The sequence below is a fragment of the Maniola jurtina genome, chromosome 20 (genome assembly GCF_905333055.1).
Source record: "Maniola jurtina chromosome 20, ilManJurt1.1, whole genome shotgun sequence".
Taxonomy (NCBI): domain Eukaryota; kingdom Metazoa; phylum Arthropoda; class Insecta; order Lepidoptera; family Nymphalidae; genus Maniola; species Maniola jurtina.
This window is the reverse complement of record NC_060048.1, coordinates 8,562,102-8,587,811: the sequence shown is the minus strand read 5'-3', so window position 1 is coordinate 8,587,811 and position 25,710 is coordinate 8,562,102. Positions and strand designations below refer to the sequence as shown.

The 25,710-nt window shown below is 36.9% G+C and overlaps 1 protein-coding gene across 2 annotated transcripts in view; it reads right to left on the bottom strand.

The window, feature by feature from the left end:
• Positions 1–3,145: 3,145 nt before the first annotated feature.
• LOC123875960 (protein dead ringer) overlaps positions 3,146–25,710 on the bottom strand; it is a 172,796-nt gene continuing 150,231 nt past the window's right edge. The window contains exons 6-11 of one of the 2 annotated variants that reach the window (XM_045922089.1): positions 15,218–15,401; positions 11,067–11,208; positions 10,044–10,251; positions 8,535–8,673; positions 7,439–7,662; positions 3,146–6,356 (exon numbers count right to left, since the gene is read on the bottom strand). In XM_045922089.1, the coding sequence (XP_045778045.1) occupies positions 6,229–6,356; positions 7,439–7,662; positions 8,535–8,673; positions 10,044–10,251; positions 11,067–11,208; positions 15,218–15,401 (1,025 nt within the window). In that variant the 3' untranslated portion in view covers positions 3,146–6,228. Of the gene's footprint in view, positions 6,357–7,438; positions 7,663–8,507; positions 8,674–10,043; positions 10,252–11,066; positions 11,209–15,217; positions 15,402–25,710 lie in introns of those variants that run through there. The other variant, XM_045922090.1, reaches the window with a different exon arrangement.

The following is a 25,710-nucleotide window of genomic DNA, read 5'->3' as shown; positions in this document are numbered from 1 at the left end:
TTGATTAGAATATTGATAATAATATTGATTAAAAACACATTTTTCTATAACTTTTGTGGGGGTGCGCTGCACCAGCGCTCCTTAGGAGGAGCCGCCTGTGCTCACGACTAATTATGTTGGCAAAAGCAATGGACGGGATTCAATCGGAACAGCTAGAGACGATAATCGTCCAGCGATAAATTACGTTATAATCCGTTACGACATAGAGCAAACGCGGTTTTAGTAGTAGAAGGCAAAGTAAACGATTCTATACAGACGCTGGAAATAATAGGTAGATAAATTATAATATCTAGTATTGTTCTTCAAGTTATTGTCACTTTTGAATAACAGAGAAGTGCTCGATTTTCAGTTCAAAGAACCGTGCTCTCAAAATCATCTTTCTTAAGTGGGCTCTACACTCGCGGCGCGAACGGCCGCGAAAGCCCGCGACAACTGCGAATCACGAGTGTAGATGTTGATCACGCCTCGCGTCCGCGCTTCGCGCCTTTCCCCGATCAGTGTCGGTTTTTTGGTCCGCGACAAAGGGTTTGTGAACGCATCTACACTCGCATTTTTCCGCAGTAGCGGACAGGACATCGTAAGGAAGTCACGAACAAGACTGTGAAGATTTGCGAGTGTGGAGGGACACAGTTCACGCGTGGATCGCGGCATACATTCACGGCGTGAAATAACGGCGCGACTTCACATGTGAGTGTAGAGCCGGCTTAATAGGGAGTTCGCTTGAAATAATAGTTAATGATTCCAAATCCATCCGCATAACCAGGTAGGTATGAGTTTGATTTTGTCACTTAGATGCGTACTAGCTAAGTATGTTTTAGGAAGCTACTACTATAAGAAACAGATTTACTGTGAAAAAAATTTTATTTCACAATTTTGAGTGGCCCCACTGTACTATAATATGCTATGCCCAGTTAAAACCCTACTGTTTACTAAGCTATTACACTGATCGCGAGCAATTTGCTCTTATCCATTGAGGAGTTCCGTTCTCCATCTCCGAAGATATTCATCAGATCTTCAGCAAAATATGGGACCACCTGCACAGTATACCCTTTAAAACAAAAAAAAAATTCCAAATCGGTTCAGGGGTCTTTGAGTAATCGGAGTATATAAAAAAAAAGATTCCGACGAATTGAGAACCTCCTTCTTTTTTGGAAATCGGTTAAAAAGAAATATACCTACATACTAAGCAGTTTTTAAAGACCCCATGCCATCGATCCTTATTACGGTAAATTTTCTCGGTAGAATACCATATTGAAGGATAGGTACTAAATGAAATTCGTATCTTCAGCTTCTATAGCTTTCTATACACGTTCTTATTAGTATCACATTCGCATACAATTGGTTCTTGAGTAAGGCACTATGTCGCAATTGCTACCGATTTAATCACTCGACTTGTATTCGAAACTCACCTGAAAATGTCCTCCTTATCACCTTCAGAATAAGGATTAAATTGGCATGCAATTATACGTCTATTCCTTGAAACGCGCTCTGCATGAATTAAAGGTGGTATGTCCCATGTGTCACGAAGATTTTGCAAGGAATGTCGAAGTCGAACATTCTATGCATTGTGCATCTTCAATTAGATGAATATGGCAAGGAATAAAATGGTTGAGGCACTGGATATGAGGCGATAAGTACGTAAGTAGATAGAATAGGGTTTTGGACTGTTGGGGCGCCAGCCAGGTAACCTCCCAGTGTGCCTGGATGATGCTGGTCCCTTTAGGATGCGTCCGAGAGGAAAAGCAACCTGGCGGGAGGGGGGGGGGGGGGGGGGGGGGGGGGAGGCACAGCGAACGAAGCGTAGGACGGGACGAGGGCAACGTGCGCGGGATCGGGTTGGTCTGCAGATGTCGCCCAGGGTCGGGGGACGCACTGCGTTGGTGCGGCCCGAAGGTGTGGTGGGGGGACCTCGCAAGGTAGGTCCCCAGTGGAGAGTCTGCCTCGGCAGACGTCGCTGGCTGGGTCGCGGTTGTTTGCTTCGGTGTTCCCGTGACCCAGTCGCCATGCTGTGCGCTGGGGTGCAGTGCGGTGCGGTGCGGTGCGATGCGATGCGATGCGGACGAACATAATAAAAGAAAGTATGTAGATCCTAAAAGCGTCCCGTTCTTTCTTTTGAGGTACGTAACCCAAAAAAAGACTATTATTATTACATAGTATGTCTCATGGGTCTTTTTCATGGTTTCCATAATATTTTCACTTTTTTCTGCACACTGACCCAACTCAAACGTCACGTCCATCGAGATTTATAACCGACTTCGAAAAAAGGAGGAGGTTCTTCACACTTGGATTTCTAGTTTCTTTTACACTCGCTTGACTTCATACATACATTACACGTGTAGAAACAAAAATTATTTTTTACTTTTTAAATTTGCGGTTTTTAGAAGTCGGTTCTATTTTCTTTTGAATTTTTTTTCTATTGTCCCCGTCCTAAAATACTAGTAGCGCCATCTGTTATAATACGTTAATACCGCCTTCATAAGGCGCTGCGGTTTGCGACATCAGATTCAGCGAACGTCATGGTTTCGTAATAGTTCAAACGAGTGTCAATAGATGGCTGAAGTTGAATAATTGTGTTGTGATTTTTTACTAATGTTTAGCCTCATTCCTGGTAGATGTCTCTAATCTACATGAAAAATAATAATTTTGTTAGAAGGCTATTATTTTTTATTTAATATAAATTTTTTTGATTGTATACCTATTCGCTTTTCTACACTTCAAAGTGAATTTTATTGAAGTTTTCAGGTTTTCAGAAAGAAGGAACCGTTGTAGGATCACTTTGTTGTCTGCGCGACACTTTGCATAGGTATTGTCGCGCGACGGCGACCGCGGTTGTATGTAGTGTCGCGGTCGCGTACCGCAAAGTCTACCTAGAAGTGAAAATCCATTCAGTTCATAGCATAGCAGTTCATAGCAGCATACACGCACTGCTTATCCTAATTTAAATAGCTCAGTAGGTACATAGTTAGGTTTTCTGGCTAATAGATAGTGATAACTACTATGTACTAGCTAGAAACTTTTCTGACTATGCCTACTCTAGTTTCAAACCAGTACACGCCACTGACTACTGGAAGGAGGGGGAATCCCTTTGAAGCCAAGATGAACAAAGGGTGAGTGGGACTAGGAAAACTAGGAAATAAAAAACCTGTTTGATATGTCATTATAATAATAATTATTTATTCATGTATATTATTTGAATACATCAAAAAATTTTTGGTGTAAGACGAAAATCGTAAACGCATCCGGCCATTGACTATGCGAAATAGTAGGCCAGGTTAGATTTTTTTTTTAATTCTTATTAATTATTGTACATTATTAGGAATGTACTAAACTACCGCTACATAGCTCGAACATTTACGATCCTATAAATCGAATTGTACAAATTAGGGTAAAGACAGATTGGTGCCATGTAAGAAACGGATGCAACGTATGGGAGGAAGACACTTAGGGTCCTAGCACACGCAATACTTTTAGCATCAGCGATCAGTGATTTGCGACTTCGACGACGATCGAATCTTCGTCGCGTTTTGACAACTTTCTGCGTTTGATCGCTGTATGGAAATCGCGTATTTTAGCGATTGTTTTGATGCATTGCGTTTTAACCGACTTCGAAAAAAGGAGGAGGTTCTCAATTCGTCGGAATCTTTTTTTTACAACTCTAAATTCGATCGCTGTATTGATATACTTAATAAATTAAATCGACTTGATCGCTGCGATCGGAAATTTTATGTGTGCGGAACGAAGCGTCCAAAGCGACCTTCTGAAAAGCAACTTGGTAAATCTTCGATTGCTGATGCTAAAGATGTCTGCTCATGCGTAAAATAGAGTACAAGTACCTAGTATATTATATCCCTACTACATTCCCAAGCCGAAATTAACATCGCAGATCGACGTTGTATGATGCGTGGAACAGCGTTGCATTCTTTGCGTACGCGGAACCAATCTGTCTTGACCAATGACCATTAGAATTAAAACCATTAAATTAATCGTAAATTATTAAAATCAGTCATTTACAAAGCATCTCATAATTTTACATTACACTACACCTAAAGCTAAGTCCGATTCGAATAAATTGGAGATTTTATTTCAAATATTTTGGATTTCGCTTATTGCACTACGATGCGCCACAAAATGACCATAGTAATTATAAATCTGAGAACATAAATATTTTTAATTCCTATTTATAAAAAATAAAAAAGTTTGTATTCGCCGCTAAATAAGTTTGGAGTCAACGTAGACCGAGCGACAAACATCAGTTACAATATGCTCATGGTATGGGCCACATTTTTTGAATCACACTTGTGGGTGTCAAAACGAACCCCGCGCCAATGTAGCTAATTCTGTTATACACAATCTCTAAACGAAAATGTAAGCTCTAAATGTATTGCTATCGCTTTCATAATGCCTCATATGGAAAAGGATTGTACTAGATTTAAACCTTTCGGTTTAGATATTATGTAAAACAAGATTAGCCGCAATTATTATTTATTGGAAAAATTGCTCGAGCGTCAAATCGCATTTCGTCGCTTGGTGTGTGCTGACCCTTAGGCGGCATATTAATTTTAATTATTTTTTACCTATTGTAAAACCTAGATCTAAAGCTTATCTAGGGAAATGGCAATTGAAACTTCATATTAATGCCACACCACAATTTTATTTTAAGTAGTGAGCTTTCTAAAAGATTTCTTACAATTTTTTTAGAATAATAAGTATAAAAAATTGTTGTCCATTACAAGATTTAAACTATGCAGAAAGCTATGATACAGGATGTTCAGATATTTTTAAATTGATTTTTAAAATGCTTCCACACAGGCTTCCCACACATTTTAAAAAATAATAAAGAAGGTTCCACACAATACAACGGATATTCGAGATGGGTAAAAAGATCGAGATTTTATATCTATTTTTAACAGAGTACATAATACCTCGTTTATTTTGTCAAGTATAAAAAAACATGTAAAATAAACAATTTTCGCAACCGAAAACAACTTTTAAAATGACAGCGTTCTGGTTCAAAATAAAAATAGCAAAAAAAAAACATACACGCTTCCTCCCTACTATTTGAGATAATACGAATTGGTTTAATATTGAAATTTGAATAAACTATAAATACCTAAGCATACAATACTGACGAAGTTGTAGATGATCAAATATACACCGAGAACCATCTATAGGTACGCAAAAATCACAAACATACAATGCACTGTGCAAAAACAATACTATACCATTTACACAAGATATTTACAAAAATTTACATCAAAAATCATATAAAAACCTCACACGCCACCCTCCAGTTGTCGCTTACCAAAAATTATAAATAAGTAACATAATTATGTTAATAATACCAAAAACTATATTTACAGAAAATTGTCATTTGACCGTTATTTATTTAAAATATACAAAGCATCCACTAAAGAACAAAATAATGTTATCCTACTTTACGCGCCAAAAACAAGAAAAATCAATCGATCCATAATAATCTAATCTCTATAACGCGTTTACTCTGTACCGATCATTTCTGTGCGAGCGAGAAAACAACAAATTAGTAAGCATACGAAAGAGACAGATATAAAGTCTGAATTGTAGATTAACCTTCAATTTGGCGCGTAGAGTTTACAACATATTAAAAGCTACGCTCGTTTCTCTGGGCAGTGACAAAAGCGAAATATTTCATACCAAAGGATTTTATTTTCTTTATTGGATGATCGGCATAAAAACCTCAAACTGAGTGATAAAATTTTCATACACCTTTAGTCCCAATTTTTTTTAAAATTTTTGAAAAAGCGCAAACGATATTTTTTCCAAAATTTTTTCATTATTAACATCATTTCATTTATTAACAACATATATTTTAATAATAACAGAACGTCAGTAAAAATTGTCAATGTGCAAAAATCAGTATTAGGTATCTTTCCACTTTTCATTATTACATCACTATTTCATTGTAAAAATAAACTGTGATTCCATCACTTAACATTTTCACTGACGTAATCTAACATTGAATTGATGCTAAATCGCAGATGTAATCAACCAAACATAAAAATAGCATACAAAAGAACTCCCTTCTAGATTTTCAAGTGGCATTTGCAAACTACCCCCATTTTTTTCTTTCTAAATCTAAAAACATAATTCTTTTACCACTGGTTTAACATAAATCGAGTACTTTGGGACATAAACAGCGTATATATTGAATAATACATGACCCTAACGAATAGACAAAGGTTATAGAGCTTAGGAGACCATTTGCCGGTGGCTATTTTGACCGTTGCCGTTTTGTGAGGGGAACAGAACTCCTTCATACGTGACACCGTTTAGTTCAATCGAAACCACGAGCTGCTGGTCACCTGTGTTGGCGTCACCTGTAACAAAATAAAAGAAGTTAGATTATCATTTAATATGTGTAAAAACAGTATTTTTATATTAAGGTTACAATGCAATGAAATCTTGAGATTTGTTTTTGGATAAAATCATCGCTATTTAAGATTTAATAACTTAAATCTGCTTTCGGAACCCTACTGAGATATCATAAGTGGCATTGGTTGCCCTACATGAAATAATTTCATTTCATTCCATTGAACTCCAGAAAGCTGTGATAGCCTAGTGGTTAGAACGTCCGCCTACTAATCGGAGGTTGGGGGTTCGATCCCGGGCACGCACCACTAACTTTTCAGTTATGTGCGTTTTAAGCAATTAAATATCACTTGCTTTAACGGTGAAGGAAAACATCGTGAGGAAACCTGCATGCCTGAGAGTTCTCCATGTTCTTAAAGGTGTGTGAAGTCTGCCAATCCGCATTGGGCCAGCGTGGCGGACTATGGTCTAAACCCTTCTCATTCTGAGAGGAGACCCGTACTCAGTAGTGGGGCGGAAATGGGTTGATCATGATGAACTCCAGAAAAGAAAAGTAGTGCAAAGAGAACAAACTTTATAGTTTAATATTGGATGATGATGATGATACCCGAGAAAGTTTTATTAAATGAACTAATTGACATGAGATTCCTTCAAAAGAAGTTAAAGTCATAAAATTGGTTCTAGAGTTTAAGTAATACTGATAAAATTACGTAGTAAGCCATTTGCAAGAGCTCAAAGACATAATATTGCATAAAATTTATTGATTTTAAACACCAATAGTAACAAAACTGCGAAAAAGCCTTATTATTGATTGCCTAAGCCTATTATAAAATATTATTTTAAAATGGTAATGATGACGTATCTAAAGAAGAATTAATGGAAGAACAGATTGACATACCTCTTGAGGTTATTTTGAAGGCAATGCCGTGCAAAAGATCTAGAGTTTAATACAGATGAAATTATGAAGGAAGCCCAATCAATATGCTTGCTGTCGGGAATTATGATGACAATATCTATAGAAATACTAATGATAACTAACTAACTGATGATAACTAACTAATGATAACTGACTAATAATAGACAGACATACCTCTTGTGGTGATTTTGAAGGCAGCTCCATTGACTCCATTGGTGTTGCCGTTGAGATGGGAGTGAGTGCGCGGGGAGGGCTCGCGAGGCAGTTGCGGGGAAGGCGCGGGCGCAGGGGAGGGAGGACGCGGCGTGCGGCGCTTGGCGGGCGGGGGAGGAGAACGACACGCTTCCCTTTTACCACTTAGGCTTGAGTTTGGACTCTCACTTAGGTTTAACGCCTCACTGTAAAGAAAACATTACTTAAGTAAACTTTATCGTTGAATGTCAGATCTTCATATTTTTTCTTCTTCTTTTTGTTTTTTGATTTTCTGACCTATCTTTATCATGAAATCTTTATTGGTTGTGCCTACACAATCTCAATACGATCGCTAACCTAAATGGATAAGTCTAAAGAAACTCTTTCTTTGACCGCAGAGAAAGTTTAACAAGTGTAAATTAAAAATTTATAACACCCCCGACGATCCAAAGTATTTGAGTTTTCCAAAACATCATTTTCAAATAAATAATTATGTATTTAGGCAACGTCCATCTTGACAGCTTGACATTTGTCTATTGACATAATATTATGAACCTAACGGTTATCTAACCTTCTTTTCTACAAGAAAACTAGAAAAGAGCTGATAACTCTTAAACGGCTGAACCAATTTTTTTAGATTATAGCTAAGAACACTCTCGATCAAGCCACCTTTCAAACAAAAAAAACTAAATTAAAATCGGTTCATTCGTTTAGGCGCTACGATGCCACAGACAGATACACAGATACACAGATACACCGATACACAGATACACAGATACACACGTCAAACTTATAACACCCCTCTTTTTGGGTCGGGGGTTAAAAAAGCCATGGGATCATATTTTGATCAGTCACTTTAAAACGTGTGTATGATTTATTAGACCTCTCGTTTAAGTATGTTGTCAGAAAAGCACATCTATTTGTCTAGTAAAGTGATTAATTTAGCGAAATGCCGAAAGAATCGACGCCATTATGTATTTACAACCATTATCTATGGATATGTCCAAGTTTATAAAACTATTTTTGTTCTCAGTAGTTTCAATAAAACTACAAAGTAAAAGAAGCAAAAAAGTCTCACCGTTGTGGCTCGATTTCTGGTTGAGGACTGTTGTTATTGTTGTTGTATAAAGACCAGAGAGTGAGACGGGATACATCGATGGCTGACAGCGCTGCGTCGCGAGGAGACACCAATGGAGCACTTGGTGGTGATTCTGAACCTACAACAATGGAGACGTTGTCAGTAACTATAACAAGTTAAAATGGCCTCACATGACTACCTTGGTGGACACCTCGTATTGCTATTTTACAATGATATTTATCGAAATCGACTAAAGTCGCAGTTAAAACGACAGATTTGTCTCTGGCAAGAATCTGTCTCGTTTTAACTACTAGTAAAGTCTGAACAAGTCAACGTATGATCTATATATTTACACTTTTTAGGAGTATCCACTGATAGGAATACTTTTGCTGGTGCTGTTTTTGGAGTTCTATTACGTCTATAAATTATAATTTAAAAATGAGTGGCTACCATACGAAATAGTATATTTCATTACAAGTGCGGAAAGGCTGTCATTGCAAAGAGTTCTGACAAATGTCTACCCGAGCCGAGGCGTAGCTGAAGGCGAGGGTTGACAGTCGGAACGAGTTGCAATGACGGTTCCGCACGTGTACTGAACGACTATTTTTAATACAGTTGCGAAAAAATGAAGCAATTTAATAAAATAATAAAAACACAATAAACTCAACTAACTTAATTTAATTTAAAACAACTTTATTGTTAATAGATATAAAAAACTAGGGTCGAAATTACTCATTTTAGGCAACCAACAACTAAACTCGCAAAGAAAATTTCTAAAAATGGCGCCAACCGTAGAATATAAGCAGTTTTTTTTTCTTCACCCATTCTGGTAGGCAAAGGGAACTATGCCCAAGTCTTCAGTAGAAGTTTTTTATTGATATGAAATGAAAATGAAATTTAATGAAATGAAATGAAACCTAACCAAACTCATTCAATCAAATCATTAAATCTGATATTGAAACAAATTAGTAGCTTCTTTTTAGTATTTGCATGAATCATAAAAACTTCTATGAATTTTTTTAGTAAAAACTTCATGGTTGGTTTTTCTTTTTAATATTTTGACAGTTGGGAAAGAAAAAGCACGAGTGCGGGAAAGGTAAAAAAAAAGCACGAGTATGTAATAGCCCACATCCCGAACGCTATACGTCCCTGCAATACGCCACTTTTTGAGCAACTGTATTAAAAAAAATCTTACGAATGTACAGACAATGTGACAGTGGTAGACAATGCCACTGTCATTAAAATTATAACAATGATGGTGATGATGGCTAATATCCTTTTTTTAAAGAAAGAAAGAAACAAGAAAAAATAAGAAGAGCCTCGATAGCTTAACGGTTGAGGAGCGGACTGAATTCCGAAAGGTCGGCGGTTGCACTATTGTCGTACCCACTCCTGGCACGAACTTTACGCCTAATTGGAGAGGAAAGGGGAGTATTAGTCATGATTAGTATGGCTATTTTATTAAAAAAAAGAAGAAAAAGAAGATGATATAGATAGTGATAAGCTCACCATTTCGGATCAACTCGCGTTGCTGCTGAATCATCTTCATGTACTCTCGCACGCGGAATTCTATATCGTGCTGCGATATATGCGGCGCGTGCGGCGGCAGTGGTGGTAAGCGGGGAATCCCTGCCACCCCTCCACCTAGTGACAGCGACAGGGGTTGCATGTGTTGTGACAACTGCGCGAGAGACGCTGGCATTCTGTTTAAAGGTGGCTGTAAACAAAAATATAATGTTGTGTTACTTGTCTGAAGAGTTGCCTTGAAGCGCAGAATAATGCCAGCAATAGAAACTTAATAAGGAGCAATCCATTTGTTAATTGAGTGAGCTTTATTCCTAATTCAGAATTCAGTAATATCTTGATCTAAGTTAAATAAATAAATAGATGCATAACTCAAATCAGGATATCATTGTTAATATCTTAAAATTTTGGAATGATAATGAAAGAGACACTTTTGCAGCTTCATATAAAAAGTTTCATAAACTACCATCAAATGAAAGCCTAATCAAAAGCTAAACACATACATATATCCTGTGTGATGTATCAAAATCACAAAATGAAAAGGTTTACAAACTTTCAAAATCATTTCGAAAAACTATTTGTCACAAAAATTATAGCAATATTGCAATCGTAGATATTAGGCATAGGCATGTGGCCTAGCTAACGAATATCAAGCGATTATGATTGTTAAGCAACGTTGACTCAAGTCGGTAACTGGATGGGTGAGCGACTTAGAGTTCCGAATTTGGTCTTTTCATTTCCTCCGTGCCTCGGAGAGCATAATAAGCTGTCGGTCCCGGTTATTATATCACTAACATCTGATAATAACTGTACCTAAGATTCGAAATCTCGTTCTCTTAGTCGAGTTGTATGCGGAAGGATTTGGGGAACCCACCGCATTATTATCCCAAGAGAACTCCTACCATTATAGGATTAATGGAAAGGGGTCACGACCTTCAGCAATGAGGAATGCGACAATAAAGAAGGATATTGTGGTACTGGCATAGAATGTAGAGAATAACGTCTTACCATGGCCATAGCGGCCTGCGCGTCGTATTGACCAGAGGCGCGGCGACCCTCACGCTTGTTGCCCTCTATAGCAGCATCCAGCTCGCTCCGAGTCGACAGATTCTTCTTCTCGCACTCGTAGTCGTACAGATATTTCATGTATCTGAAAAGATCATTAATTTATTTATTAATCATACATAATAATATAATATTATCTTTATTTGGGTGGCGCAAAGTGGATGGATGAGGAAGGCTGAAGACCAGGTGTGGTGGCAGCCATTAGGAAAGGCCTATGTCCAACAGAGTACCTATGTCTAAAGGCAGACGATGATTATGATTCTACATACAAGGATAAAATTATAATACCGATTTCTTTCAGGCCATATTAGTTCACGAAAATTATGATAAATCGATTGGTGGTAGGTACCTACATCTTCAACAGTGCCAAAGGTCTATTCCTGAGAATCATGGACTGTCAAGAATATATCTATCTAAGTTAAAGATATTATCGACAACCATATTTTTAAGAACCATTAGTCTCATTTAGGAAAATGTGGAAGTTTTCTAAAAAAAACTACGAGAATTGATAAATTGTGATTTTTAAATCACGTGTAAGAAAATGTAGAAGTTTTCTAAAAAAAATTTTTACAAGAATTGATAAATTGTGATTTCTAAATCACGTGTAAAAGTATACTTAGAAGAAAAAGAGATTTTTTATTAGAACCTATGAAATTCATACACATTCTATTGCAAGATAAGTAAAAAACGTTGAGGTGATAAATAATAAAACTATTAAAAATATCACACTAATATTATAAAAGAGAAAGTTTGTATGTGTGTGTGTGTGTGTGTGTGTGTATGTATGTTTGTTACTCCTTCACGCAAAAACTACTGGACGGATTGGGCTGAAATTTAGAATGGAGATAGATTATACCCTGGATTAGCACATAGGCTACTTTTTATCCCGGAAAATTAAATAGTTCTCACGGGAATTTTAAAAAAACGAAGTCGCGGGTATCAGCTAGTCAGTAATATAAAGCAGCTATTATCGTCGCGGGGCTTTTTATAAACGTACCTGTGAAATGATGTGATGTCATAAGTCAATGTACCTATCAACTGAGACCGAAACGCGACAAATATAAATCATAATTTCAAGCTCAATTATCAAACGCCTATCCTTCAAAGAACATTCTTAATCCCATTCTATGATGAGTCAATTTTACACTAGCATATTGTCATCTATACTGTACCATAACTCATATTAAACGTTCACATATTTAATGCGCTTCACAATAAAAAACACGGACCGAAGCATCATAAAAAGTCGGCTACCTTTTCATAAGTCTGTCAAATGAGAAAGCTAAATATATTATGGCATTCGTCATTACTGTGATAATCTAATTTTATGTCGAGTGTCTCCAAATCGCTCACAAAAGCGTTTGGAGAGTCTTCAATCAGACGTCTTGTGAAGCAGAGGGCTCTCTCCGTCACTCGTTTCATACAAACGTAGTTCCAATTTCATTTGAATATTAAGCAACCAAAGTCCATGAAATTTTGCAAACATATTTTAGAAACTAATATCTATGTCTGTGGTTTTCCAGATTTCTGTTAAAATATTCGGTTTCAAAGTTACGCGGTCTTAAAACTTTTCATACAAACCTTGGAGCCCCTATAATTTTAAAACTACATATTTTTAGAAAAATCTAAAACACCACAGACGCAGATATTAGTTTCTAGAATATGTCTGCAAAATTTCATGGACTTTGGTTGCTTAATATTCAAATGAAATTGGAACTACGATTGTATGAAACGAGTGACGGAGAGAGCCCTGTTAAATCGGAATTTTTAGATTTAGATTTTGCTGACTTGTGTTATTTTTCTACTTTTATAAATCTCAGAGTGATTATGTAATTTGATTATTCTGCATTTATTGACATTAACGCCGTTTACTAAATCTAGTTTAAATAATTCTTATTATTTAGTCATAAAAACTAAATACGTTGTGCCAAAAATTTATGCTAGATTGTAAGAAACTTTTGTTCATTACAATATTATACTAGTTACTGTTATGTTGACTAACATTTATTTTCGCTTTTCACCATTCAATCTATCATTAAGCTGTCCAAAATTTACCTACTAACCGAGACAGTTATTTGTCAGAATCACACTAATATTATAAAGGCGAAAGTTTGTATATGTGTGTGTGTGTGTGTGTGTGTATGTTTGTTACTCCTTCACCCAAAAACCACTGAACGGATTTCGCTGAAATTCAGAATGGAGATAGATAATATCCTGGATTAGCACATAGGCTACTTTTTATCCCGGAAAATCAAAGAGTTCCCATGGGATTTTGAAAAACCTAAATCCAGAGGGCGCGGGCGTCAGCTAGTATACCATAAGTACAATTATTAAAAAATATAATATCAAAGTTGCTAAGTTACTTATCTACAGATTAGGTACAGGTAGATTAATATGTATAATAGTCAAATTGCAATACTGTATAATCGGTCTACTGCATATTATGTTTAAAATAATCACGCACAAATGTCTCTCAAGATATTTTAATGAAAAAGGCGGCGCCGGAGCAACGCATTTCAAATCCACTCAACTCCAAAACAGAGTAATTAGTAATCATAATAAGGAGGTTGTCTTCAAAATTCATGTCGTGCGTAACGGTGCACACTGCACAGTTTGAATTAGAATAACACCTTTATGTTGCCCCGACAAAAGCTGAGGTGAAGGAACTTGAGATAAATGAGAAATTATATCGGCCGAGATGAGCTAGAGGTTATTAATTATGAAGTTGACATAATGTCGCGCTGGCCGCTCACGTACGTCCATTGTGGAAGTAGTTTTGTCTCCAAGTCGTGAGAGTTTCTATAGATACGGCACAATGACGTAGAGTCGAAAATGGTAGGGCTCCCGAGAGACCACACCTCGGCATCTCTCAATTGTGAAAATATAGAGCTAAATGGAACATTGATATTTTTAGAAACCTTATCCAATAGGAACAACTAACTGATACCCGACCAGAGTTTGTCCAAGTAGAAATTGAAATAAGAAACACAAAAGTAAGACATTACACAACAAAAATATTACTTAGTACAATTTGGCGGCCTTATTGATTTGAAGCGATCTCTGCCAGGCAACCACGTTACAGAGGATTCAGGTTATTAAAAATTTGATGGAACTTCTTTAATTTTCTGGGATAGAAAGTAGTCCATATTACTTTCCAGTACTTTAGCTGTATCCATGCAAAAAAATACGTTGATATATCGGGGTAAAAGGAAGCCTAATATCACTCTCCAGGGGCCTTACTGCCACCGCTTAAAGTGGTAATGTTTCGATATTAATTGTTTTTTAGGACCCCAGGACTGTTAACACATGTAGGTAACCATGCAGAAAGTCGCGTCGATCCGTTGCTCTATTACGGCGTCATTCAAGTACAAACGAGACAAACAAACAAACATACTTTGGCATTTATCATATGGATGTTGATATTGATATTGTCTTTTTTATGCACAAAAACAATTTAAAATGCAAGTCCAAACTCTTTTCAGTGACTCTTTGAACGGACAATCAATATTTATGTTCACATTTTGAATCCTACAAAAGCTACTTAGTCAGCAAAAGCAAATCACGTCGAAGAAGTCTTTGCAAATCTTGAATAGGACATTATTTTGTCTTTGGGTTTCAGTATTTCATTATTTCTGTGTTATTGATTGTTTTAAACCATTCTTTATGTAGATATTTTCCCTTCTTTACTCTTCTATAAGTTTGTGCTTCATTACAATTTACAATCACACCTGACAAGAAAATTATAAGATCTGAATTTATCAAATCTTGTTCAAAGCAGTACCAAAGAACCTATGAAATGTATCTATTTATTATTTTTTAATTCTTTGACAGTAAATTTTTGTTAAGAAGTGGTATCATTTTTTTATTCGAATAAATTTTTAAAAGTTCTTTTGAATCCTTAAATGAATGTGCCTACCACTGGTTTGGTATGCCCTTCCTACCAGCAAAAAACTCGGCCGGAAAATCAAGAAAAAATTGAATTTAGTGTTGTGAGTATATAAACTAAGGTAAATTACACCATGAGCGTATTATAAAGTAAGGATTAAAAGGGGCTGTCTACATGGGAGATGTTAAAAAGGTAGGTAAGTACTCACTGTGTGCGCAAAGTGAAGGCGGCTGAGGTGATGGAAGAAGGCAGTCGCAGGCCCTTGATGATCTCCTGCCAGAGCTTCTTGTTGATGACTTCTACGAGGCCGCCGCGAGCAATCACCAGGTTGTACAACTCGTAGAGGTCTAGTACCGACTTCGCCATTATCGGCAGTCGATTGATCGGTGTGCCTAGAACAATACAAGAGAAATCTAATTAAAAAGAGTTGAAAAAGCAAGAAAAGCCTGACTGACTAGGACCCGTGATGTGGATTTGCAACATATAAAACTGTAATGCGCGATTTCTCACCACTTTCTTGTCTTTTCCACAGGGATCGTGAAAAGAATACTACTACTCTTAGACCATAGCACAGAGTCAGGATGTAAGTAGGTGAATTAGTACATTAGTTTACTGAATAAGCATCTTTCAGAGACTGGCAATGGTACATAAAAAGAATAAGTAGAAGAGTTACTTAAATACACAAACTCTGAAAATCTATCGCTCTTGACAACTCGGAAATGTTAAACTTGGAAGTCATCATCATCATCATCATCGGCTCACTACTGACCACGGTTCTTCGCCTCAAAATGAGAAGGATTTGGCCATAGTCCACTACGCTAGTAATCATCTTGGCTCACTATTGACCAAGGTTAGGTAGGTATATCCTGTCAGAAACTACTCGTAGGTACCTACTTCTACAAGTAATTGTGAAAAAATTAGAATCGTACAAATGGATAACAATAAAAAAAAATATGATAAAAATTTGTAAATATGTATAACTAATACTGACTGTAGATCACATGGTTAGTCGAAACTAGTCGTGCTTACGTCGACTAACCACGTTAGTACAGCCGGATTTAGCTGTATTTATAATGGAAATCACCCACGATCGTTTAAACGATAAAAATTTGTATTGGCTTCGATGAATAATTATTATTTAATACCATCCAAAATAAACACAGCTATTCTTAGATTTGGCAGAACTCCAAAAGAATTGTATCCAAACCTCACAGAGAACAACTCAAAGAGGTGCAAATCAAATAGACCATAACGGAGCCGAGTTATCGAACATTCATACTCATTCTATTTACAGTAGTAAAACCCTTACAGCGAAGCATAAGGGCCGTAAAGCTCCCAGTTTCTGGTGTTGCCACTTGCCAAGAATCGCGATTTATGCAGGACTAGCAAACGTCTGCGGATTCGCTCTGCGAAAATATTAATCGTCTTCTAGTTCCTATCCCGTGTGATTTTTGAAAAATTTACGCTTATTTCTTGTATAGGTAGGTGGATTATAAAGGAAACCTCTGAGTAAAATTTCAGCTTTCTAAATCCGCTGCTGTGCAGAGCTCGTAGACGAAATGAGTTAGTATATTGAAATTTTGGAATTTAGTGTAAGTAAAGCATTGACCGAAAACCAAGTATTGAATTAAAAATGCAATTAAATTATTATTTTTCAGGGAGGCTATAACATCCTACATGAAAAAGGAGCCGAGAATTTTTTTTTACGCATGTGGGGGTATCTATCAATCATGGTTTAGAGGTCATTGAGTACGAAATGACCATATTTTTCATTTTTTTAATCTTAAAAAATACTATATAAACCGATAAGAGATTTCATAAAACTCAATTGGATATATAAAATATTTTTTTTAAATGCAATTTTTGTATAATTCTATTGTTCATTAGTTTTACTAACTTCGTTTCTTTTGCTATGGAAAATCCGATTTTATGTGATTTTCCGGTTATTTTGAATAACACAGGACAACACTAGCCGTAAAATCGCTAGCATGTTAAATCGGAACGCATCGCCCGATCGCATGATTTATTACGCGCGTCAGATCGCGCGTTTACGACACGTTAGGGTTGGTACACACGTGCTAGTCCAAATTCCGAGACCTGTTCCTATCGTCATTAAATCATAATATTTGAACACATCGTCGTTCTTAACTTCTGATTCGATACTACCCGGACAATAATAATAATATGTTAGTGAAAAGTCGTAAATGGACGTCTTTTAATATTGTATCGTCCAGATACCTTATAACGACGACATTGATAATAACCAATCAATCTTATTTGTACTATTAGCAACGTTGTTTTTTGACAAGAGTGTATGATATTTTTTTTTAAATAACAAAATTGCTAGGAATGCTAAGTAACTTATCAACAGATTACCTACAGATAATTTGATTATTAATTTCAACGCAAGTCTGTAAGTAGGCATATTTACTACACATCGCTATAGATATTTATATTGACCATAGAGTCCATAGACACGATCAGATGAATGATCGGGCTATTTTCGACTAAAATGAGTCTAAACTCGGGTACGTGTTCTTGATACGATGATATGTTTTGTAATCGGCGAAAAGATCAGATGTGGACCTACCCTTACAAACGGACAGCACTAAATACTAATCGTACCTATATTCCGTGGTACGGATTTAGTCCGTGCAGCCAGTGTGGCCCGCGGAAAATACACGATTGTTGGCGAGTTGATTTAAGGTGCCCACGCACTCGAACTGAACTGCAGCTGAACTGCGCTTCGCGGCAGCCCCCCGCACGATGCGCAGTTCAGTTGCAGTTCAGTTCAAGTGCGTGGGCACCTTTACAGTAATTCGGCGGAGCGCGGTAATGACGTGACGAAGAATGGACAACATCTCGAGACTCGTTGTGCAACTATTGGAAGTACCTAATAGTTAACGCATTCCGTTTCTATTGATGCGAAAACAAATACGTACAGCCTATAAGTACTATTAAGTAATATGTGGCTATACTGAGCTGTTTTGAAGGGGGTAATAAACATACTAATAAGATTTTTTATACTTACAAAAGATAAAAACCTATTGAATTATATCCTTCCTTATTATCGGTATTTTGTAATACCTACCTACCAATTTTCCCCCAATATTTGTCACGTCACCCCATAGCAAGACGCCATTAACATACCTACCTACTTCAGATTAAACAGGCTTCCGAATAAAACAAACTGCATCCAAATCGGTTCATCCATTTGAACGCTACGACTTCATAGATATACCATAGACACAGATACATACTTAGATACACAGACGTTAACATAACGCCCTGTTAGCATCTGGGATTAAAAATAAGCAAACTTCAAAAGCAGTTCCCATATTCCACGTTAATTATTATCATTTAGACTGGTTACATCGCTGACATAAATATGTCTCGTTTTATATGAAACTTAAGTCTGAGCAAACGCAAAGTAGGTATGCTTTAGGTATAGATCGCAGCCTTAGGCTCAAACAAAACAACGAACGCAAGTGGCTAAAACCCGCAAAAGCTCAAAATAACTAATGAACCGATTTTCTTCGATTATCGCTAAGAACACTCTCGATCAAGCCACCTTTCAAACAAAAAAAAACACTAAATTAAAATCCGTTCATTCGTTTAGGAGCTTCGATGCCACAGACAGATACACAGATACACACGTCAAACTTATATAGCCCCTCTTTTTGGGTCGGGGGTTAAAAACACAATTCACGCTTGCAATAAAAAGCGTGACCTCTCCGATCGTTTATTGATGAACGCGCAACATTAGCAAATACCGACGGACTATTTGTCAATCCGTCTTCCTGTCTGCAGTTAATCATTCCCCGGTTATCCAGGGGAGGCTGGGGGGTAGAGCGGAGCGGGGGGAAGGGGCTGATGGGTTTCCGAACGTCACCCGGTTAAGAGATTAATTGCTGTGCTTATGTCTAAGTACAACAAGAAATTGGAGCAAATAAAGTGGAGTCAATTTGTTGCTAAGAGTTCGTGTTTATTTATTAAGAAGGTGTCTAATGGATGCTTTATTTTAATTAATTTATGTTTTCTGCCTAGGACCTTTAACAAAGTAGGTAGGTACCTCTCTAAACAGTAGCGTTATCCGTATTGAATAAAACAATTGGCACGACATAGTGAAAACTTAAAAAACTATGAAGTGGATAACAGTGGTTTTTAAATAATTTAACCTTAATAGTAGTATCAAAAATTAAATTTCATAATTTGTAAATTAAAACCATTAGTTTAATTTTTAGGCTATCGACACTCCGAGAAAAAGTATTAGGTAACATTAGCATGTCGGTAACGCGACCTTGAAGTTTTTTACCCATCCCAAAATCGCCCACCTCACCCGAAGAAGTTTCACTTCAGTTAGGTAAACATTATAATAATAATTCATTACATCATATCAACGTTTAGAAACCTAGATAAAGCACGATCAAACGGACCAGCATCAAAGTAGTGCAACATGTTATCAGTTATCACGAACACATAGCGGTCCGTCCGTCTGAATAACAAGTGGGCTACAAGGAACCGTGGACAAAAGCTATTGTTTATGAAAGCAATCACCCCAATAACGATTTCCACTAACCGCCTTACCCCCCACTCTCCTCACGCCGGCGGAAAACGCGCGATTCGATGCGCGTGCGCCCAGCACCATGCAAACGCTATTTGCATAACCCTACCGCGGAAAAGGATACCCCACGCAAACCAACAGACGCACGCCGCAACGCACCACACAACTCGGCCGCTTAAACCGTAATTTACGACGTATGTCCAATCGCCGACAGAGCCAATCTAATCGTGCCCAATTGTGACAAATTATTGCTTTTCCTACGAAAACCTTACGCTAAATATGCATTATGAATTTCACTTTATGTTCATATTTTATGAGCGCTCGAATAGAATGAACTCTTTTCCCCATACCGCAATAGTTACAGTGTTGCTGTTGTATCGATTATTCGCACCTCGACCGATATTTATTGGCACTCGATGTCGCTTAGAAGGACTCGACCCTTTTGTGTGCAAAACTCGCAAGTCTCGTAAATCGCCAAGTCTAACGCCCTCAGGTGTTGATAAAGGATTGTAAATTACGAGTGATTTGCTCCCTAATCTCCTCCAAATGTAACAGCGGACGAACTTTACTGCCGGATTAGAATTATGATGGCATTATTATGCTCGCCGTAAACTACATTGATATATAAAATTAGTTTGAGAAATGAACTGGGTATGACATTTTCATAGAAAAGAACGTAATGTAAAACCTTTTATCCGTGAAAGACAATTGGCCTATCAGATACCGTTGGATGTAGACGACGCGAGCTATAATCGATCGAATCGACATCTGACGCCTACCGCTTATCGAGAGCTGTATCAAGGCCCTTTATGCCTCAACCCTGCGATCGGCCAATGAGAAGGCACGGAGAACCTCATTGGTCTGATACGCTTTTGATTGCGCCGCCCCTCTCGATTCACGACTCGATCAATCTCAATTACTCACCTATGTTGGTAACGCTCCAGCTACGACTCTTTACCAAAACGTTTGCAATACTTGCAACTTTGAAAGCGGAACTCTTTACTAGAAATGCTTTTATTAATAACATTGAAACACGGAAATGATGATAAAACCAAATAGATAAGTACAACTGAGGTTACGACAAGGTGAATAAATAACAATAAAAATATTAATATGGTAGATTATAAATAGAAACTCGCACATGCTCGAAATGCAAATCGCAAGGTACGTACGAACACCGATGTGGCAGTAAAATGTTTACGATTCAAGATAGTAAATTAATTTTAATGTGACAAACATAACAACATCAATCAGAATATATATAACAACACGATTTACTGGACATAAATGATATAGACCATCGAATATCTTGGACGAAATGATAAACAGACTATAGGTTAGCAAATTACTTACTATGTAATTTTTTTTTAATGTTTCGATTGTTGTTTGATGGGTCGGGGTTATTTCGGGAAACGCTGCTCAAGTGGCATTTAATGGGAGCCTGCAAAAGGAGACCTGGTTGACCAACCAACGCGACGCTTGGAGAAGCAGTCCATTGAAGCAGACCTTGAAAGAGTGGGATTCTCGTAAGACCATGTCAAGGCAGCAGCAAAGATTAGAGGGGTACGGAAAACAACTATTGCAGGCCTAAGTTTCAAGAATAAAAGGACTCCATCATTATCACTACTAATCTAAGCAAAAAAATTACGATCGCAGAATGATTTGAACGTTTGTTAAAATTTCAAAATTAGACTGATGATATACTTACCTAATGATAGTTTTCGCGGTTGATTTTATTTCATATTCGTATTCGTATATTAACGCTGTACATGACAGCTAGCCCCTGTTTAGACAGTCGTTACAAGTTTATGAGCGGAAGAATTTATTGCAGGCCCGAAGTGAAGTTTTAATTTAGAAATACGATCACACTAGTGTTAATTTCCACACTTTAAGTGTCGATCGTGGTGCCATTTTGTTCCTAATTATCTTGTTTTCTAGATATTTATTCCACACTTGCTTATGCCCGCGATTTCGTTCGCATGCGTTCAGCTCAATCCGGCTTTGCGTTGATAGTCAGTCAGTCATGCACCTTTTCCTTTTATGGTACCTATTAAGATTCCTCATATTATAATGGTGCTAAATATTTGGACTGCATTTGGTGCATTAATGTATTCAGTTATCAAATAAAATCTTTTTCAAACGTTATTACGACATTCAACTGGTGGCCTGCGAGTATTTCACGAGTTCATAATTTTGAATGTTGTGAGTATGATAGAGATAAAAACTACTAAACAAATTATTATCAAGCTTGTTAACGATGGAACAGAAAATGTTAGGATTAAAGAGTACTTATCAAATTTATCTTAATTCTGTATCGTCATGCTTATAAATCACATAGTTAGATTAGATTTGACATGTCAAAATATATTAGGCAGTAGGTAGGTAGGTACTGTTGTTGTATAGGTAAATGTTTTATAGCTGTGTCTTTTGCTCGCCCAATATTTGTAGCTGATTGTAAGTAGGTACGTTTGTGAATTATCTACTCAACCATCAAATGAAGAAATATAAAGTACAAGTTTAATGTATGAGTATGGTATTAAATGACGGAGAGGAGAAGAGACTGTATGCAGCAATCTTGCGAAGCCACCATAACTCAATACGTATTTATTGCTTGTAGTACAAATTCCGAGAGATACGGTGCGAGAATGACATAAGGCTGAGGATACAACGATCAATCACGAGGGGAGCAGTAAAGCTGAGAACAATCCAGCGTAATTCCGTCTGAGAGACATTAAAATGGCGGCCGCCCTATCCGGTGCAACATTGTGGGGAACTGCGCGAGCGCACAATAACACTTTCTTATTAGAATCACTCGGGGAAACTGACAGCTTTATCACGTCAGTAATAATTTTGAGGCCGTGATTAAATAATGGCCAATTCAAGTCAAATTTAAAATAATTCAAAAAAATCACGCAAAAAGATAACTTGCTTAACGTGTTATATTTTTCAGAGCGTGGTAACTTTAATAACGCATAAATCATTTATCCTGATGCAAATCAAAACAGCGCAGTATATTTAAGTATTGTATCGCTTAGTGGAATCCAGGAGGCCATTCGATGTAATTGCCAATCATTCAGAAAAGAATATTCTCTCGCTCCAACAATCAAGACAAAGGCAGCCGATAGTGCCTACCTACAGGCGAGCCATTACAGGTCAATACCCATTATTATGCGATATTTTCGCGAGCGCGGCCCTCCGATATCCCGTACATTCACATGAGACGGCAAATATCTGTAATTAAAGGTTGTAAAGTTGATTTACAACTGGGGCCCGAGTATCAAGCCCTGGGGAACGCCTCGGCCAATCCCGTGGCTCGAAAGCCGTCGCACCGCGCCTCGTATCAATTTATTAGAAACGAATGAAAATCGGCGTTGCGGTGGCTTCGGTTCGCTATAATACGCGTCCTGCGGTCGCAGATCCCATCTACGAGGCAGCGGATCGTGGTGGATAGTATCGAACGCTGTTGCATGCTTTACGATCTCCGCGGGGACGGTAACACCGGCAATAAAGTGGCAACAATGGAAACGTCGATGCGGCTAAAGGCGACGCAACTACGCCAGATCATTGCGATGAATGCAACAATGCAATCCTTGAAATGATGGTGGCAACTATCGGTGAACACAAAGCTGTACAATCCCGACAAAAACTGCTTTGCCGTGTGAAGAAAGATAGTTGTTGTGATTTGCTATTGCAACATGTAAACAAATCGTTTGTTAGTGATGATTAGTAGAAAAGAATAAATTGTATATTTAATCTTTTATTTTTATACCTATTTATTCGTATTTCGTTAACTTACGTCGAGTTTTAATATTTAATTTACATCTAATCTGTCGTTCAGTTACTTATCAGCGTTGTTGTTTGTCAAAAAATGCAATTTTTGACAAATAATAACTTTGCAAAGTTATTTATCGATATATTACAGGTAGATTAAATATCGAAACCAGACGTTAAACAGAGTCATTGATTTCCATAAATATAAAAGTAATCATAGCTTTGTCATTGTGAATTAGGTACATTAGTAGGTGGGTAGGTACAATAATGTTATAATGACACTATAATATATGTTTAGTTTTATACATGGCTTGCATCTTTGTATTGTGACTATTTCCATTGTTATAATAATACACCCTCCTCTCTATACTTATTTTTATAGCCATCGTTTGTCGCTTACAGGAATCGTAAAATTTCATCGGAAACCTTTAATTTTCTTTATCATATATTATGTTGCAAACACAATGTTGCTAATCGCTTTTGTACAATGTTGATAGATAGAGTTTTATGTGTTTCTCTAATTGCAGTTTGTAATGGTGTTTGACCACTGATCACTAATCGTGGATTAATTTAATCATATACTGGTGGTTCTCCATCAGAATAATTAACATGAACTTCATTACTCAATCAGTAGGTACTATAAGTTTGAAGCAGGAGTTCATATAGATTAATTAATTATCGAACAACCTAGGTCCAGCTGCAGGAGGAGGTTAAAGTTACCTTACGGTTACCGTTAAAATTTATTTATCGACATATTAATATCGCAAGTAAATATATCGCAGTGTGGGTTACACAAGTCAGTATTCACTATTCACACCTTCGATTTTGGTGCAAAATTTTACCGTAACCCACCCGTAACCTTAATGAGACTTCAAGCACTTATCATGCAACTGGTCCTTAATCTAGAAATATGAAGAGGCATGATTGAATATTCGTAGGAATTATTTCAAGGGCTGTCAAAATTTTACAGGTTAAAGATTTCAAGGTAAAAATTGGTTTTTCTGATTACTATCTAGGCACTGTAAATATAGTAGGTAGGTACCTAGTATTAAAGCTTATTTTAAGATTTTTTTTTTTGATAAATTGAAGTTTGTTTTTATAATGGAACGCACATCATACCGATTTTCCATAACGCGATAATATTTTTGAGTAGGTGTTGTTCAGTCGATCATTGTATTCTCAAATGAAGGTGTCGAGAAGGCGACTGCCACCGCGTTTAGGGCCTCGCCTGACAGCCATTTGAATGACAATCTAAATTACAATACGGAACGGGCGTCCCGGCCGTGACGAATCACTATTTTAGTCTTCATTTTATTAATATAAAATATTATCTATACCTAATAGATAAAATAAAAAAAATATTGTTTTATATGCTGTCAAGCTGAATACCTAATTATTATAATTAAGTATATTATGTTTAAGTTGACAACAAATAAATTAAACAGTGTTCATGTTGTTTAGTAATCCAATCCAAAACCAAGAATCTAACATATGATACAATTTCTGCAAATAAATGAAATTGAATTGAATTTTTTCAGTTCCAAAAAGGATAGGTACATCAAATAGAAGAATTAAACCGAACAAATACAAAGATGATTGGCACGATTGCATTGAGAAAAAGAAAAATTTACATCGGACGTAGAAAAAAGATAGAAACAGATTCAATCTAATAAGATACATGAGACAACAAAGCGTTATAACATAACGGAAATAAAATAATCCAGCGCGGTAGTGACAAAAAACACACAATGGAGTCAAAGGGCAATACGACAATGGCTTATGCGTCTAGGATAGAACAAATGAAGCTCACTCACAATACCACATTAGCATAAACGGGCTGGAGACAGCACAGGGCTACCAATATTACCAACCCTTAAATTTGACCTCTGAGTTGTTACTAGAAAAATTCAAAGTCAAAACTTTAATTCAAATTTTAGTAAGCCATTGTACACTTTTTCAATTGTCAAATGTTCAATTTGTAAGATAATAATGTACCTAAAGGTGATAATTAATTGCGTAAACTTAAAACTAAAGTTACGAGGGTTTTAAACGCGCCCTGAGAAGAGCCCAAAACAAACACACTTTTTCGTTTCGTTAGTTTCAAGGAAGTTAAATTTATGGATCATCGAACATTTCCGATGAAATCCGGCTTGAAGGACCAAAATTATGTGTGCGTACCTACTTATATAATGTTTTCGAAGTGATATGCTAAATAATTTCAAATACCTCAATCGAGATACTTTACGTATATACCACATGTTTTAAATAACATGTTTAAAATATCTGTACCTACCTTACTTGTATATGTTTATACCTACTGAAAAGGTAATTCATTTGTCTATAGGTACCTAATTCAGCACGAATCA